An 18,795-nucleotide genomic window follows, 5' to 3' on the forward strand; every position below is an offset into this window, starting at 1 on the left:
CACAGTGGGTGTCAAGACTCAGGAACAATGGTGCTGTTGTTGCTTTGCATGATTCCTGCTTGTAATTGGTATGGATGCAGCTGAAAAACCGGCCTGTCACACAGAAATGTGGGATTTGTTCAGCGTCATCGAGTGCTGTCAGTTTGTTCCTCTGATGTTCTCCGTGTGGCGTCGACAGCTCGGCTCGGCGCAGGGGTGGGAAACTGTTAATGAGCGAGATGCCGGCCCACTAACAACACACATAAAGGGCGCGAGTGTGTGTCTGTGTGCGTATTAATCAGCGAGAGAGGAGTTTATATCGCAGTTCTGTGTGTTTTCTAAGATTAGAAACTGCTGCTTAAGTGTCAGTGTATGTGTGTGTACGTGTGTGTGTGCTTTAAGCTTCTTTTCTTGGTAGAAAGTCAGCTGGGATTGGAGCATTTCTTCCTAATTGCCTAAAGATTTCTCTGCTCTTGCATCAAGTTCTGGCTTAGTAATTCATTTCCAGTCTCAAGGACTTTTTTTGGACTTTGCCATGTTTCAAAGTCCTTAACTTCCTGTTTTTTTGTATTCCAGAGGTGGACTGTGACTGTGGCTTGGAGTGGATGGGCCCCTGTGTTCTCCCAGCCAATAATCCATCCCTCCATCTTACCGTCAGCCAGAGGAAAGATCTGATGACAGGACTGCAGAGAGTGGAGAGAAAAGACCCCCTGCTATGGCCAGTGGTACATATTGAATTTACTGTGCTTTCTTGAAGATAGGCCAACTTTGTTAGGCCATGTTTTTCTTCTCTGTGTGTGTATGTGTGTGTTTTTTCCTGTTTTTGCAAGAAAGGTGAGGAAAAACTTTGCCAGGATTCTGCTGGGAAAGTTTCCCAGAGATCGCATAAATCCACGTGGAAGACAGTCCTCCTTGTTGAAGCCTTTTCTCCACATTTGTATGCCTGATCTGTCAGTTACAGGGGATTGAAAGACTTCCTCTGACCATTTCTGAGTTCATCTTCTGTGACAGCCATAATACTCGGCTGTTTGGCATATTTTGTCCCCGGTTGTGTTCTGCAGTCTGGTCTCCTTTTGTTATCGTGAATGGATCTATTTTCTGCAGCAGAATTTATCAGGAGCCTTCAGGAACTCCTGCAGCTAAAACTTTGCTAAGTTAACACTCAGAGTGTGCCAGCTGATTCTGAAAGACTCATTATAAAACACTTGTGAGCTTGGCTTAATACATCACTTTCTGTACAAGACACAGTCACACTGGTACCTTATTGAAAAGCAATATCGAATTTTGTAATATGAGCCGTCCCCCACTTTTTTAAACCTTTTCCCAGAAAATATTACCTTCTCATTTAATGCAGTTTCATCCTGTATTGCATTCAATGTGTTTTGCTTGTCTCTGCTACAGCAGCTGATGGTGTAGGCAACCTGGGTGCTGAGCAGAACCACATTAGTGTTCCTGTCGCTGATCATGGAGCCTGGGCCACGGCCATGAACAACCTGGGCATCATGCCCATGGGCATCAGCGGGCAGCAGCTGGTTTCAGGTACCTTCTACTCTCAACTTTGCAAAATTTATTTCACTGGCAACCATCGATGGTTAATTATATTTGCTATTTACTCTGAATATTTTTGTTGTATGCAAACTGTTTATTTGACTTAAGGATCAATGAAATGATTTCATCATATATATATATATATGTATATATACACACATATCGCCAGATACAAGATGATGAGGTAGCAGCAAAACTCTTTGTGGCCAATACAAAAAGAAAATACAAAACAAAAGAACCACTGATTTTAACAGGTGTTTTAAAGCAGGAGTATTACTGCATGTCCCAAGCTGATCCAAAGGATGGATATGAAGGTTGATTTAGGAATATTTTATTGAGCTGGTGCTGTTTATTCAGAATTCATATCCTTACCCTACAAACTTCCACTCTACATTGTACAACTTGTGTTACTAAGGTTGCTAAATTTCACCCCTGAATTTTTTTTGTCACACTGGTGACTGATTCTGTTCTGACACCCAGGTTCACAACATTTTCTAAACTGCTTAGATTGCCAATAATTAAAAGTTCTTTTCTCATTTGTCTCATTCATTCAAAACAATTACTTAAAGTACAATCATGGAAGGAAGCATGTTCTCATTTAGCAGAATTTTAGCAGTGCAGCTCAGTGTTTTAACCCTCAGACATTTTTTTAATTGCACAGCTATCATCTCTTATGTGAGGAAAAAAGCAACAGGTGGCCCGTTAACTAGCAGCGCGTTCCTGGTATGAAAACCTCGAGGATGGGGTTAAATGGATTAAAAAAGAGAGAGAGAGAGAGAGAGTAATTATATAAACACCTGTGAAATATCAGAAGTCCTCGTATTCGCTCCGTAAATATCATGGATATGTGACAGATGTTAAGTAAGGTGAATAAACTTACATGCTGCTCGATCTTTTCTGGATCCAGGCCCTGTTTGTCCAGTGAATGGCCTGGTCTGTATTTGATTGTCTCAGTTTCAGAAGCTCTCAGCAACCATAAATCTGTGGATATGTATATTACAGGTCTTCATGTAGAAGGTACAAGGGCTGTACTGCTTTAGTTATTACCACTTAATGTTACCTAAAGAGACTCACAAATTCTCCAGATGGAAATAAAATCACTCACCACACCAGGTAATGTTACAGTCCCACCACTTCCACCAGCACTAAAAAGGCTGGAGTCTGTAAGCCAGATAACAGCCTGTTATCTGGGCCCTGAGAAACAGACTGAACAGTGAGGAAAATAGGAGAAGTGAGTTTTGCACATCTGGTGCTGACTGGAAACAAAATGAAGGTTCGGGTTGATGTGAGGCAGTGGAAAAGAACCAATATGTTTCGATTAATGAGCAAAATCAAAAAAAGAGGTGAGAGAGTTGTTCTGTAGATGCATCAAAACTTACTGACCAAGCCTTTCCATCACTAAACATTTACTGCGCCTCTTTAGTAAATCCCACGTGCTCCTGTGCTTAGAGAAAGTTTTGCACTCATACAAGCTGTTAGTACATCCTGCCCTTGCCGTGTTATTTCTTGGTAAAAGTAAAAACCTAGATGTATCATTGAACATTTTTATTTCAAGCCTGTGTGTCCTGTGTTTGATTGTAACCCGGGACTCAGAAATATCACTGAATCCGTGTGAATCAGTTCAAAACAAGAAAAACAGGGTGTGCACAAATGTGCACCATAGTTGGCTGCAGAGGGAGACACGGGATGGGAACCATGTGAGGATTGTTGGAAGACCTGCGGCTCAGCGATGGAACTGGTTACTTGATAGGGAGAAAAGCAACCTGAAACGAATTTAGTCATTATTATTTATTTATTCTGGATGAAGCAGTTAGTCGGACCTGATCCGAACACATGTGCAAACATCTATCTTTTTTTTCTGTTTTGTTTTGACTAAATCAATGATGCATACATTTAGCATGAGGACACAATGACATTGAGAATGATGTCATACAATAACCTGCTACCCCAAGAAACCCACCGAGCATGTCAGAACGATAGGATGTTTTTCTAGTATTTCACTCTTTGTGAAATTCTCTCTCACTCACTTAAAAAAAAAATCTTTTGGCTTTTATTTAATCTGAAGAAATTTTTGGAAAATAGTTGTATTTAATTGTGTTTCAGTCACATATCTAAAACTTAAATGTAACTTCCTGACTGCTTTGATCACTTCTCGCCACCACTAAATATACCAGAGCAACGCTGCTCTGAAGCCTTTCTTTGCTCTCCGATTAATTATCCCCCAACAGATTCTTCCTGTGAATCTTTGGAGGGTTCCTGGACCACAAAGCAGATATTACTCATTATGAACTCTGGACATTTTCTTATAATCTGTGTGTTGTTATAAGAACAGAGTGCTTCTTGCATCAGCAGGCAGAGATTTTCCAGATGTATCAAACTGTGACACTTTGCTAAAGAGGGCAGGGCTGGAAAAAGCATTCGTCTCAATATGAACTGAAACATCTGGACATAATAAATACCGCTGTTTTGTTCTCTCTTTTTTCTTCTTTTTTCATATGTAAACCATATACCTCAAAAAGTGCCCCGCGGACTACGAAGTGTAACCAGAGAAATATATGCAAGGCCACAACTAAAAACTGAGCTTTCTGTGTCCCTCAGCAGGGTGTACAGTGTGGCTGTGCTCCAGACTAACCGCTCTCACTTGTTATTTCAACTAAAACTACACTAAGCTCTGTGTCTAGCTGCTCTGCTTCGTTTTCTCTTTCTCTGGGCTTAATTTCACCTCGCAATCTATTTACGAAATTGTCTTTCTGAGACGTGGGGATTTGTCTGAGCTTTATGGTCGCGTGTGTGTTACCATTTAAGAGCTGTCGTTGTATAAGTGCTGCATTGTGGGGCTTTAATATGTGAGCACGTGGGGAGATTTGTTGAGTACTTGGTTGTGTGTGTGTGTTAAGTCCAGAATAATTGAATGCATGGATTTAACTGAGTGAAACCACAATGAGGAGAGAGGAGCTGTTGTAGGGAGGGACAAACAGCATCGTAGCAACCAAATTCCTCTGGATCCGAGTGGAAATATTAAAATGATGACATGCTCTTTCGCTCTGATGATGTGATGAGACTACACCTCTGGCAACATCTGCAGCTCTCTTCCCTTGTTAAACTACAGGGAGGGAGGGAACGTTTAGGTAATGAAAGGCTGACAGAAAAAAAAGACGGACGAGTGGATCAGATATGTGTCTTTTGAAGGGTCAAACCACAGAAACATGTGTTTCTGCTTTCATATGTTTCTAGGAGACGGTTATTAATTTTTTTAAAGTGGTGCTGATAGTATTCAGAGCCTTTATTTAAAGTAATAAAATAGAATGTCTGTGTGGATCTGAGTTTACTTTGTGTTTTATTGTGAAGTTTAGTTCCTCATGTGGCTCCCCTTTGTTCTTTTTCCCACCCACATCTCTGTCTCATTTCAGTTCATCTTGTGCCCTTTTATCTCTGTTTGCTGTGTATATTTCTTCTGTGTTCTCTCAGTCTTCTTTGGTGATTTCTTGGTAGTAGTTTGGATTTTTGCAGGTTGTTTGTTTGACCCTAAAACTCAGATCTTTAGGTAATGAAAATGTGGCGTCCCTACATAACAAGACCACTGCAGGACAAAGCACAGGGAGCCTGTGAATTTAGAGAAGACGTAAAGATTTGTGGGACCTAGTCCAGTTGAGCAGCTTAAACCATGAATTATTTGTCATTTGTTGATGGAAAAAGGAAAAGTTAGTTTGGACTTAACTTGAGCAGGTTTACAGTGAGAATCAACAGAGGCATGATGCCAGAAACAAAAGTAAATGGCCATTGATGCTGCATCATTCACACCTTGCGTTATCTGTACAAAATAAACAGAATCCTGTAAGAACCCGTTACTCTCTCGTCGTCTCGTCTCCTTATTTGCCCACAATGTCACAATGCAACTTTAAGCAAAAGGTGCAAGGGCCAGTCTTCAAGACTAAAAATAAAGCAGGTAAACTTTCCTAACTGCAGCTTCTGTCCTTCTGTCCTAAAAGAAGGAAACTTTAATGTTAATCCTGGTAACTGCAGCTATTGCACAGATGTAATGCATTTAAAAAGTCCAGAATCTAAAAAAAATATATATATATAAGTTTATTACAAGTACCAACACTTTGAACTAATATGCAGAGTCATTTGTTATGATATTGTAAAGTATTGGAAACGTGTGAAACCTGGGCCCATTTGTTAAGGGCTAAAAACGAGGCCGTGTAGGTCAGAGCTCCAGTGTGATTTGTGTTAAGATCACAATTAGGATACATTTAAATGCTCACTTTTCATTGTATGGGTGTGTCGTGACTGATGAGCTCTCACCTTGATGTTAATCACAGCCAGATGTTTCCCAGCACGGTCAATACTACGCATGTCTGTCAGTGGTTCTAGTGTATAGTACAAAATAAGCACAATTAGAGGCACGATCACTGTTTTTCTACTGTCAGAGCTCGTCTTTTTATTTCACGGCTCAGGTTTTAATTTTTTTAGGCTACTTGTGTGTGTGTGTGTGTGTGTGTGTGTGTGTGTGTGTGTGTGTGTGTGTGTGTGTGTGTGTGTGTGTTTTTCTTCCTTATATTCCTTCCTCTGTTTCTGAGTCTGGCAGTCGCAGCAGAGCTCTTAGCCAGAGAAATGAACCTGGCTTGAATCACTTTGGCTCCTGGAGGAAAAGCTATGAACAAAACCAGCCTTTTGTGATTATGATGAATGTGTGGCAAGGAGATGTGTAATTTACCTGTCGAGGGTATCGCAGATGCCGTTTTAATGAGTTTTCCTAAGACCTGAAGAATCTCTGAATGCATCTTGGCTCTATGTGGTCAGATTAATGGAGGATTATCTCTCTGGTGTTTTTTTTTTTTTGTGTCTTTTTATAAGCCTCAAGATGTGTAATAAAGAGTACATGAAGCATTTTTCTCTTTGCTAAACATAATGTGTTTTACCCTGCAGCACTCGGTGTGATCTAATGCTGAGTGCAAATTAGTATATGTCTGGAATTATCAGTACTGTGCTGACCAAAGATTACCAGCTTAAAGGCCATTTTTCTCCAAGAAATGATTTTATGAGGCTTTCACGTGGAGGGTTTTTCTAATAATCAATCAAATGTATTGTTTATTGAAGGATGTGAAGCACCAGGCCACATCACTCCCTTTGTGCAGATCTCAGCTTGAGCTCAGCAGTGTGGGGACTGACAAAATCTAAGGAGTAGTATTCATCTTCATGAATGCTCTCCAAAACTGTCCTCATCCTTCCAAAGTCTGAATCTTTGTCAGTACCTTATGTAACACACCCATCCTCATGAATATCTGCTGCAGGCTGATGGCCCTATAACAAGATATTTCAACCTGCATTTGGGAGACAGACACTCTCTCTACTTTTAAGATTAGGCGTAAAACTTTCCTTTTTGCTACAGCTCGTAGTTTGAGCTGCATAAAGTGACCATGAGCTGTCTCTTAGTCAGATTGCAGTAGGCCTAGGCTGCTGGGGATTTCCTATGATGCACTTCTTCACTCACCTCATTTCACTCACTATTTGTTTAATCACCTGCATTTAATCATTATTAATCACTGGTTCCCCTCCACAGTGTGCATTTCATCCCGTTTTCCTCTCCTCACCCCCAGCCGGTCATGGCAGATGGGCGCCCCTCTCTGAGCCTGGTTCTTATCTTCACTGTTGTTGTGATTTGGTGCTATATAAATAAAATTGAATTGAAATTGATCAAAAGACCTTTATCTGCTCATGAAAGGATAGAAAAACAATCTAAAACCAATGAACAGGATGAAGAAGAGCATCGCTTACCTTATCTGAGAGCATCAAAATATTTGATGAATATATATCATCTAACATTTTAGCATCTAACCAACTGTCATCTTGGTCATCTTGGGAGCGAGATGCTTTTAGAGCCGGACTCATTTCAGGAACCACAGGTTTTGGCACATTTGTTTTAAGAGATTTGCAATGCCTATGAGGAAAGAAATGTGAGCGGTTTGAGAATACCATTGGTAATTTTATATTTTTCCCTTTATCCCAAGCTAACTGGAAATGTAAAGCGCCTCACTTCCTGTGCTTCCTGTGAGCTGCTGATTGTTTCCGACGTAGGCTTGCAGTGTGCTGAATGTTCAGACCGGCAGGAGTAAAAGCTTTCACACTAAATCACTGGTGCGTTCTATCAATCCTCTGTACAAAGCAGGAAAAAAAGAAACGTTTATTTTTTATTAAATTTCTGTAAGGGACGTTTGTCCTTTCCTAGTGTGACAGCTTCCCTCGCCTGTAATCTGAATCACTTTATTTTCTGTGGTGTTGTGGCTGTGTGGGCAGCGGTGGGGTGGTGGGGGTGATTTTCTGCTGACGGTTTGTTCCTCCCGCTCCGTTGTTATTGCAGCGTTGAAGATGGGAACATGCAATGCTGCTCCGCCCTCCTCCAACCTGCCTGTTCTATTTCCACCCAGACAGCTGAAGCATTGCTCCTGTCGCCTCTGTCCTCTCACTGTTTATCTTCCCCCTTCTTCCTCACTTTCTCTTTGTCCTAGAGAACACAGATTTTCTTCTTCCCTCTCTCTCTCCTCTCCTCCCTTGCGCTTTTCCCATTAGTACACTCGAGATGATATTTTCTTGTCCTTTTCCAAGGATCCAGTCCCCAGTTTTTCTTTTATTTCTTATCTAGGGAGTGATCGTTTAAACTCCCTTTTTCTTTTTTAACTAATTTCCTTTTCTCTTCTGCATATGCGGTTGACGACCAGTTGTATATATGAGCTCTTGTTATGACCACTAATCGGGTTTTAAAGGTAACAACCTTCCAGCCATCTCAGTCCCAGAGTCCTAATGACTTCAACAATACTCTAAGGAGCTTGGAAAGAAAGCGACAGTCAGACATGACCTGGATAACTAAGAACGTACACAGACACCTCAACAATAACTGCTTTATTGGTTCTTCAACAGGATTTAAAAATGTTAAAGTGCAATTAGAACCCAATAGTGATTTTGTTTTCTCCTCTCACAGAAACGGCTTATTGTCCAATTTAGCTCACTTTCCTCTACAAATATGCCCTTTTTTCTATAAATAAATCATCCACTGGTTTAATTAAGGCCCTTAAATATACCAACTCTTGGTACTGAATAACCATTCCTCTGAATAGTTTGGCGGTGGCGATGACTGTAACTATGAGTGTTTGAAGAGGGAATTTATTCATGTGGAAACTCCAGTTCAGGACCAACTTGTGAGGCAGTCACTGAGGTGTAAGTGAAGCATTGCAAATGTACAACAGCGCCATCACAATACCCATATATTCACAATAATAACAGTGATATTTAAAAATTAAGAACAACAATATGAAGTCAAATGTGTCCTCTTCACACTGCAAAGATCTTTAGACATTTCGATATTTTCCAATTTAGACCTTGAATGATGTAAATGGGAATTTTTTTTTTGCTATTTGCCATTTTACAGTGACAGAGAATTTCCTCTGGGGAGGATTGCTAACAAAAGTTGCTGAAAGGTGTCTTTCACGGCCACAAATGTAAACCCTGTGATGATGCTAGAACAAGTCACTGAATTTAACCTCTGCTCACCGTGAAAGTCTGTACAAAACATTACATCATTCCATTCATTGGATTTTATCTCTCACCAACCAGCAGACAGACCATCCCTAGAGACGTGGTGCTAGCATGTCTGAAGTCAGACCGTATCACTCTATCTGTTCATTCTTTATATACTGGAAGAAAGTATGAAAAATGTTATGGTTTTTGTGTATAAAAGGTCAGAGCCTGTGTAACTGGTGTAATCTGTTGTTATTCTGTCATGCAGATTCTCTGTGTATCCAGAGATTCGACCCTGGGCTGGGCCTCATTGCACCCATAAACCCCATGATGGCAGGAATCAGCCTGGTCCCCCCTCCACCCGTTCCCTCCGACATGGCCGTCATCAAGGAGATCATCCACTGCAAGAGCTGCACTCTCTTCCCTCAGAACCCTAGTAAGACTGTACTTTAATGCAGAACCGATAAACTTTACTTGAAACTTTGGAGGGGTGTGACTTTTGCAGTAATGGTAGACAGCAATATCAGGCTAGTAAAAGTAAACTGATAAACTGATAAGGTAAAGTCAGTAATGTTTATATACTTATTTAATAGAAAAAAAATACATAATTAATCCTAAAAAACAAACAGGAGTTTGCAGATTTTTGAAACCACCACAAACTGTCTTCTGACTAAACCTGTTTTATGTATGTGTCTAAAGACTGGCTACATACGTAGTAAACCAAAGGCAAAATAGAAGAGAAGTCATAGGATTTGGGTGTGGCATGGAGGGACATTTAAATTTATTTCTGCACCTTAAGACTCAAGATACGAAGGATCATATGTGTGCTTTGAGAAGTTGTCTCCTTCAAAAAAGAAGCAAAAATGTGAAAGAGGCAATGCAACCAGCATTTTTGAATTCTCTTCCTCCTCATCTCAAGCTCCATCTTTTATATAATGGTAATAATGAGCTGGCTAAACAACAACAGCTGTTTATAACGTTTTACCAGCTAATGTTACACTCGAGTGACCAAAGAAATGACGCTTTCCCTCTCATAAACAGTTTGATCACATTCTCAGACCATATGAGAGTTTATTCGCTAAGTGTCCAAGTCCAATAACGTTCGCTCGACTTCAAAGAAAGTTTCACTAATGCCGACTGACAGCAGTTAACACTGTCAAAAACAGCAGAGCTTACCAACAGAAAAGTTTAGGATATCCTCAACAACTCACTCCAGTATCACTGTATCCAGACAAAATAAGCATTAACACGTATTGACAGCTGAGGTAAACAGCAGGCTGAGAGCCTTCACTCACTACAGATGAAAGGCAGCCAGAGTTGTTTGTCCTACAGCAGCCACCATAAATTAAACTATGTAGTAGAATTTGGAGTGGTTGAAAACCAGAATTCAGTTGACTGCAATCTGCTGATATCTAGTGGTGAGACTTTACAGACTGTGACTTAGGTAATTAGCTTAAATGTGAGATGGAATCTATTTTAATATTAGATGTTATTATTTAAATGTTTTTTTCTTTTTAATTGCTCAAACTTGACATAAAACTCAATAGTTTTCCTCTTTAAACTGCAGTGTAGCAGGAGAGCTGTGGATGATGTGGCCATATAATCATGTAACTGGTCTTCTTATTGTGCCTCAGACCTTCCTCCTCCATCGACGCGGGAGCGCCCTCCCGGCTGTAAGACAGTATTTGTGGGGGGTTTGCCAGAGAACGCCACAGAGGAAATAATTAGGGAAGTGTTTGACCAATGTGGGGAGATCAACGCCATCCGAAAGAGCAAGAAGAACTTCTGCCACATCCGCTTCAGTGAGGAGTTCATGGTAGACAAGGCTATTTACCTGTCAGGTGAGCACTTTTCTTGGGAAATGCAATGCCTCAAGTTTGCAGTTGGGATATTGTTTTCATTTGTTTGTCTCGATTTGCTTTTGGTTGCTTTTTGTTGTTGTTGTTTTGATTTTTACAAAGCGGGCCATATTTTTTAGGGCCAGTCTCAGGTGGCTATTTAAGGAACTTTATTTTTCTTAACTCTTCATCATCTTCAGAAGGCAGAAAATCAAATCTACTTGTTGTAGAAATGCCTAAATATAATGGTATCACCTTCTCCCCTTCAGGGTATCGGATGCGTATCGGATCCAGCACTGATAAAAAGGACTCTGGGAAGATCCATGTAGACTTTGCCCAGGCCAGAGATGACCTTTATGAGTGGGAGTGTAAACAGCGCTTACTGGCCAGAGAGGAAAGACACCGCCGCAAGATCCATGAAGACAGACTGCGGCCACCATCTCCCCCTCCGATTGTGCACTACTCTGAACACGAGGTAGCACTGTTAGCAGACAGACTAAAAGGTGAGCACTGGCGATGAGTTTACAGAGAAAGTGTCAGTTAGTTTTGCATTAAGAAAGTAATTTCTTGCCACTATATGACAAGTTTACTGTGCAACAAATCTAGCAGATCAACTGATCTCATTGCTAACTCATATCAGGTGATGGCTCAGCTGATACCCTTTGATGCTTCTAAAGAGCAAATCTGACACACATGCACACAGAAAAACAACCCCTGCTCCTCCTTTAAATGCTGTATCCAAATTCATTTTTGGTGTGCTGGCAAGTGCAGAGACCCAAAGACTGCAGAGGCCAGCACGACCATGAGCTTGATCAGTAATGTGACAGGGTTGGACCGAATCTGTTCAAGTTTTTTGTGGTTTGGATCAGGAGGTCAGAAGCCTGAACAAAATCTGCAGCTGTTGTCATGGATACAGAGAGTAAATAAAATCCCTTGTAGTAAACATATTAGTCCAAAGCCATGTACGACTTTTCAAAGCGGATTTGTAGGTCACAGATAACAACGCTTTTAATTTGATTGGCAACACATCTGTTGCTCTGTGTGTGCGTGTGTGTATAATCTCCTGCTTAGGTCACTTGCTGTGATACCCAATAACATGCATGAATTAATTGTCCAGGAAGCTGCACAATTATTGATATTCTTCATCCCCCCGTTTGTAGCCACCGATAAACAACTGTGTTTGATGGCAACAGTATAATGCAGGCAAACAGTGTGCAAACACAGGGGAGCCGCACTCAAAGACTGTCCAAGAAGCCATACTTGCATCGGTCTGTATAGGTTTTTTGTTTTACAGCAGTGTTTTGTGTGTTGTTGTAAAAACTGCATTTATTACTCAGCGGTTCTCAGAGAGCTCTGGAGTGACATAAGAATATTAGATTTTCGAGTGTTTATCAAAGATGTCTGCACAGACTGAGCTCTCCGCATTCAGTCATCAGTACAAACACAGTGAACAGTAAATGAGACAAACACGATTGAGATGGAGCAAAAACTGCTAAATAAAAGCCTTACCAGAGTTCTCAACAGTGCAAAATAAAACAAAACAGTTGCAATTTTTTATGTGTCTTTACCTTTCTCGTTGCCTTTAGTGGCTTCCTGCTTATTTCTTCTTTTTTTGCTTCAAGCAGCTATAATCCAGTAAGATATGCATTATTAAGTAAGCCATTGTAGGATTCTGGAATGCGTTTACAGATGTAATCGAGTCATAAATATATCGTTTTAGGCCCTGTGTTCAGGCTGAAACACCACTTAGCCTCTGGAAAGGAAGAAAGATGTTTGACTCCTTGGAGTTTTTGTACAGCAAAAAACCCAACTCTTTATAGTTGTCAGACTCTAAGCTGTTTTTTTATGGCAGCAGCAACACAATATGAAGCTTTGAGCTAAATACTGATGTTGATGTTCAACGAACATATTTTGGATGCTAACATTATCTAAAGTACCTGTGATGCTGCAGTATTTGTCTTTTTTTTCCAAGTTGTATATAATAAGATATCCATCAATTCATTTCGCTGACCATTTCAAAGTCGCAGGACCCTCCCAGCTGTCATAGATGAAGTGTGTGTGTCAGTGTGTGTGCCCTGGTGACTAGAAGTCAGATGATCACCAAATTTATCACAAACACAAAGTTACTTGGATTGAGCCATGCTGTTAGCATCACTCGGTTAAAAAAAAATGGATTGCTTAAACATAGAGTGCACAACACCTGGTTACAATGAATGCAAATGTGCTTTCCTGGTCTTATCACTCTCACAGGAACCTGATGGGCATTTGACTTGTAGCATGTGGCTAATGTTGAGAAAAGGTCCATTTTCATCCAAACTTTGATTTTTTTTCTAAGGCCATTGAGGCAAAAAAGTGACACCAAAGAAGAAAGGTAAAATGAAAGTATAAAAATGTGCGACTGCGGGTAAATTGTGGGTAAAATGAAGTAAAGCTGGCAGCAACAAACAGAAAGATAGATTACTATATGAAACAAGAAATAACCAAAGCAACAATCCAAAACCTCTGACACATGCTGAAGTTTCCTCTGTTATTTTTCCTCAACTGGCAAAGCCTGCATGTTGAAGAATTACACTGAGTGCATACCCAGTGTGGTACAATGTAATGAGATGGGTTTCTGACCATATATATAATATCCTTCCATCTATCCATCCATCTTATCCTGCTTATCCGGGGCCTGGTCACGGGCAGCAGCCTAAGCAGAGAAGCCCAGATGCCCCTCTCCCCTCCCACCTCCTCCAGCTTTTCTGGGGTACACCAAGACGTTCCCAGGCCAGCCGAGAGATATAATCTCTCCAGCGTGTCCTGGGTCTTCTCCGGGGCCTCCTCCCGGTTATTACCCACAGCTCTTGGCCATAGGTGAGGGTAGGGACGTAGATCAACCGCTAAATTGAGAGCTTCGCTTTTATACTCAGGTCTCTCTTCACTACAACGGACCGGTACAGCATCGGCATCACTGCAGCCACAGCACCAATCCACATATATAATATTTATTGTTATATTAACAGAAAATGTGGTGAGAATGCAGTTCAAATGTTGTGTTTGAGTAAAATTTAGCAATCCTTGGTTTGATCTCAGATGTTTTCCATGCTTGACACCCAGTATTTTTCCCCAAGCTGTTTTAAACCTGAGTAGAAATGTGCTCCATAAAAGAACGAATCATGACAATGAATAATTCAGGTGACATTTGAAAAAAGGTAAAGTCCTCGTTATGCTTCTCTTTTAAAATCAGCCCAGTTTTACTACAGGAGTTACGTTTTTCAAACCCCCGTTTATCTACTGTGTAATGGGATTAATACCGTGGACCACTCCCTTTCTTTCTGTACTGCTCCAAACCTGTCTTCACCTGCTCCTTCTGCACGTGAGGAGAATTGATGGGAGAGGATGAAGTGTGGGACTGAGTTGGCAGTGGTTTTGATGAGTGAGAAGTGAGCAATGAGGGGTGTTTGCTGTGAAGGTCACTCTCCTCCTCCTCCTCCTCCTCCTCTTCCACCTCCTCCGTGTTGCCTCCACTCTGCTGTGGCTGATTCTTGTCTCCAGTGATTGAAAGTGTTGCATATTTACAGTAAAAGGCTGTAAATGTTCTCTGTTTATAAAAACACAGCGGCGCTGCAATCACTTGCAATTTAGTGCAATTTAATCACATTCAGATCCAGCGCACTACTTATTACTGTTATTGCCTTCATGCATTGTGATGACCTTCATGTTGTCTCAGATTGAGCAGGAAAACTAAACATTACCATCTAGTGTTATTGTTATATTTTCTGTGTTTCAACCTAAACCCGTCTTTAACGTGCGGTCAGATCCACTGCACACATCATTTGAATAAAGCATGAAAGAAAAGAAAGTCAAAATCTCGACTGTAACAACTCCCACACAAAAAGAAATAATAACATCACCTTATGTGGTGCTGTGACCTTTGTGCCAATAAAGTGTTGCTGAGACACACATTACCACCATCAGTGGGAATCAGATATATCTTATTTCCATGGGAACTGGTAAAAAGCCTGATGGTCCTTGCTTAGTGCAACAATAGATCCAGATGATTTGAATGACTCAAACTGATGCACATAGTCGGTGTTATAAGGTACAGTCAGACATATCTGCTCTTTTTAAAGCTGCTTTATTGATCCAAGTTTGAGCTGCTGTTCTGAACCCATTTTTACATCTCAGATAGTCATTAAAAGTAAGTCTTAATGTCAGACCTGTCATGGAAGTTTTCTTCATCACAGAACAGACTACACCATCAAGATGTTTTTTTACATTTCCATCTGTTCATCCATCCAAGTTTTCATTGTGCAAACTGCCTTTTGTGTTTTTTATGATGTTCATAGGTTAGTGTTGGTGCTGAAATGTGGAACAGAAATGCCGAGCATTATCCAGAGAATAATCAGATCTTTTAGTGCTTCACAAACAAACACGATCCTATAAGTTAATCTATTGAAGTCATATGAAAGTGTTAGTAGGTTTAACCCTGGAAGATTGTTGTTGTGACCTGACAAGGATGGTCACCGAGGCACGAAGATGCCACGTTCAAATGCCAGCTGATTATCACTAAGGCGTATGCAGCAACAGCAATCACAAAAGAATCACAAGCTCTCGCATTTGGTTCATTTCAAGCAAACCTAGTCTTCAGATATGAAGACACATAGCAGCAGTCCAGTCGCAAGTGCATTTTAATCAAATGAAGCATCAAAACTCTGCCTTCCAAAATGAGCTTGACAGTGATCAGGGAATTATTATGTTAATAATAAATAATAGCACTTTTTAAAGAGGATTCCTTTCAAGCTACCTTTTCTATGTCTGCCATTTTCTGTATTTATCTGTGTCTCTGTCCTATCTCTCTGGAAAACCAGCAGCATGTTGCTTCTGTTTGCTCCAGAATCTCCAGTTTATCTACAAAACCCAAGCCTCAGCCTCAGTGTAGTGTTCCCATCCATCCTCTAATACCTAACATAAACAAGCATGTTTTCTCTCTGAATAACCCTTTTCAATTCATTCTTCACCTCAAACAGCAGGGGAAATAAATTTCCATTATTCCCCCGCTCGTCCCTGTTCAGCAGCGCTTCATTGTGCTCGCTGTAATGTGACTGTAATCTGCTGCTGTGTATGAATGGGGCTTTATCAGAATGGGGGAAAGTGTCTTCTTACAGGTTGTGTTGCACTGGGTATTGAGCTCATTAAATGCTCTCTAATTCACTCTCTTCTGCCGTCGTCCGCGGCTCCGTGGCACCATTCAATTATTATTCAAATGGAAGAGAATGCACTCGACGGAAGCCCGCCGAGACGCCGCAGTTTTTGTGACTGAGACCAAACGCTGCTTAAGGTTGTGCTTGAAAAAGTTGAAAATCAAAAATGCATTTTGTGTTCAGCGGCTGTGACGTGGCTCACAGACCCGTGAACGGCGGAGGCCTCCAGAGGAGGATTTTAGTCCCCAGTAGCTGCTCCATTGTTTATTTAGGCTGAGTGAATGTTAAAGGTCCCATGAAACGGCTGTCACCATTTGGTGTGATGTACCAAGACATGGCGTGCTGGGGGAGGGACTTGGAGTCCAAAGAGATTTTAGTATTGTGAATGTATAAATTTTAAAGCAGCTGTAATGCTTTTTCTCTCAAATTAAAATGTGAAAACATCCGTCTATCAAAAGTGACTTTGGTCAGGAGTTCTCGCCTCCCTCAGCCGTCACCTACAGCTGTCAAGTTGGGCTTTGCCATCAAGGAATTAAAAGCAGTTCGGATATGACTGTTGAGGACAAGGAAGAGCTTGGAAAACCATAGAGGAAAATGTCTGTGTTGAGACTGATAAAGAGTTGAGCCTGAGTCTTAACACAGCTCTTTTTTCAGGAGTGGCACCTCACGACTACCCCACATATCTACTACAGAAGCATCCCATTATGTAGGCAGGCAGGCTGGCGACGTGAACACCCAAGTTTGTGAATGCAGTAACTCGAGAATGAACTGGCGTAGGAGTTTCACATTGATACCATAGGTGCATCTACTAAAAATCTCATACAAGTTCAAATCTCTGTGACCTCACCCTCAAGGTCAGAGGTCAAGCTTTCTAAAAACAAGGCGACGTAAGGTTTTGAAATTCATAGAACTGCAGGTGTTACTTCAAATGTTAAGCCGTCAACATCAGGGAACCGTGAAAGATGCTGAAAGAAACAGTATGCTTTCTTTCTGTACCATTCATTCTTCCAGGACACTTGCATGTCTATCTGAAGTGCAGGGCTACAACTCCGCTCTACACTGAATATGTATGGGAAAAATGAATGAGAAATGTACTTTTGAACGCAGCTTTATTCACCTTGAAGGACCCCTGCGGTTGAGGTCATAGTTGGGATTTAGATCAAGTCAAAATTTTCTTGCATGTAACAGCTGATTAAAGAAGATAAGACAAACAGTAGTTATCGGTAAGATACAGATACAAACCTTTTGTCATCATGTGAAAGCTGCACCTGTGCAGTACAGTGGTGCACTGGTGAGCACAGTTGCCTCACAGACAAAGATGGTTCCTTATTTGAATCACCTGGTTAGATGGAGGCTTCCTGTATGAAGTTACCATGTTCTTCCCTTGGTTTGGATACTTCAGCTTCTTCCCCGAGTCCAAAGAAATGCTTGTTAGTTGTTATTCCAAATTGTCCAAGCATGTGAGTTAGAATGTATAAAATAAGGCACTGTATGAATATACTCGATGCGGCAACAGGTGACTTATAGTCACTTTCAATCAGTACGGTTTGAAATGCACTTTTACAAACACAGTCCAGTTCCTTTTTAAAAGTATCACTGGTGTTGGTATTGAAAAAAAAGAACTGCCATACCTCTCTTTCTTACCTTTTTCAACTTGTTCCCACAGATGATCATAAGTTCAGTGAGGCCATAGCCGTTCTGTTCACCTGGATCGACAGGGGCGAAGTCAACCGCCGCACCGCCAATCACTTCTACTCCATGATCCAGTCGGCCAACAGCCACGTTCGCCGACTGATGAGCGAGAAAGCTCAGCACGAGGAGGAGTTGGAGCGTGCCAAAGAGGTCTTCAAGAATGCTCTGCTGGCTATATTAAATCAGTGTAAGGATGCTTTCATATTTTACACACTTACAGACGCACTGACAGAACTTCCAGACAAAGGACGTCTCACGTGAGAAGTTTTTGCCATAGTAAGTGTAAACTGTACAGGTAAGTTCAACCTGTGGTTTTCTCTTCACACTGCAGGTAGCAAGTTTCATTATGTCACCAGTTTTAAGAGAACCATGAACTAGAGGCAGTCATATGATTGGATAACACCCATCAGTCAACTGCACCTTCAGTTTGATCAGTTAAGTCAATAGATTCATGTAGGATGTTTAAACACATAAGACTTTGGCTAAAGTCTGTATATTAAGCACCTGAGACTGAACAATACTACTTTTTTAGGTGAAACCCAGTTAATAGATATCCACTTTTGACCTCGTGCCACCACGTGTGCCATCAGTGTGATCTTACAGATTGCAGTCTCTCACACTGCTGCAGGGTGTGGTGCAGTGGCAGATTACGGTGGTGCAGACCATGAAGCCATTTTCACCACATCCATTTCAAAGCCCGCCTTGATGCAAGTCATTTACTCTCTGAGCATCTCGGCCCAGTCTCCATGACAACACTCCCCGATCTGTCTCACCATCAGCTCCATTATCTTCGGCGCGCTGTGCAGTGGTGATTAGGTCAGTCGCACAGAGGTTTCAGAGTCAGTAGCATGAGAGCGCTCTGACCTTTTCACAGGCTGCCTTCAAAAAATGCCAACACACACTGACTGATAACCACAGCTGCTGTGTTACTGCATCCTAATGCTACTCTGAAACAGCCCTGGTTAAATAGCACCCATTCACTGACCCTTAGCTAAGTCTTTGCAATTAAAGCTGCATTAGGTGAATGTTGACCACTA

At 41.2% G+C, this 18,795-nt stretch overlaps 1 protein-coding gene across 2 annotated transcripts in view; it reads left to right on the plus strand.

Moving 5' to 3' along the window:
* Positions 1-18,795, plus strand: part of enox1 (ecto-NOX disulfide-thiol exchanger 1) — a 118,445-nt gene that overhangs the window by 72,809 nt on the left and 26,841 nt on the right. The window contains exons 3-8 of one of the 2 annotated variants that reach the window (XM_005475294.4): positions 556-704; positions 1,384-1,518; positions 9,311-9,478; positions 10,677-10,883; positions 11,150-11,383; positions 17,733-17,945. In XM_005475294.4, the coding sequence (XP_005475351.1) occupies positions 695-704; positions 1,384-1,518; positions 9,311-9,478; positions 10,677-10,883; positions 11,150-11,383; positions 17,733-17,945 (967 nt within the window). In that variant the 5' untranslated portion in view covers positions 556-694. Of the gene's footprint in view, positions 1-555; positions 705-1,380; positions 1,519-9,310; positions 9,479-10,676; positions 10,884-11,149; positions 11,384-17,732; positions 17,946-18,795 lie in introns of both variants that reach the window. The other variant, XM_005475293.4, reaches the window with a different exon arrangement.

Source organism: Oreochromis niloticus, linkage group LG16 (assembly GCF_001858045.2).
Source record: "Oreochromis niloticus isolate F11D_XX linkage group LG16, O_niloticus_UMD_NMBU, whole genome shotgun sequence".
Classification (NCBI taxonomy): domain Eukaryota; kingdom Metazoa; phylum Chordata; class Actinopteri; order Cichliformes; family Cichlidae; genus Oreochromis; species Oreochromis niloticus.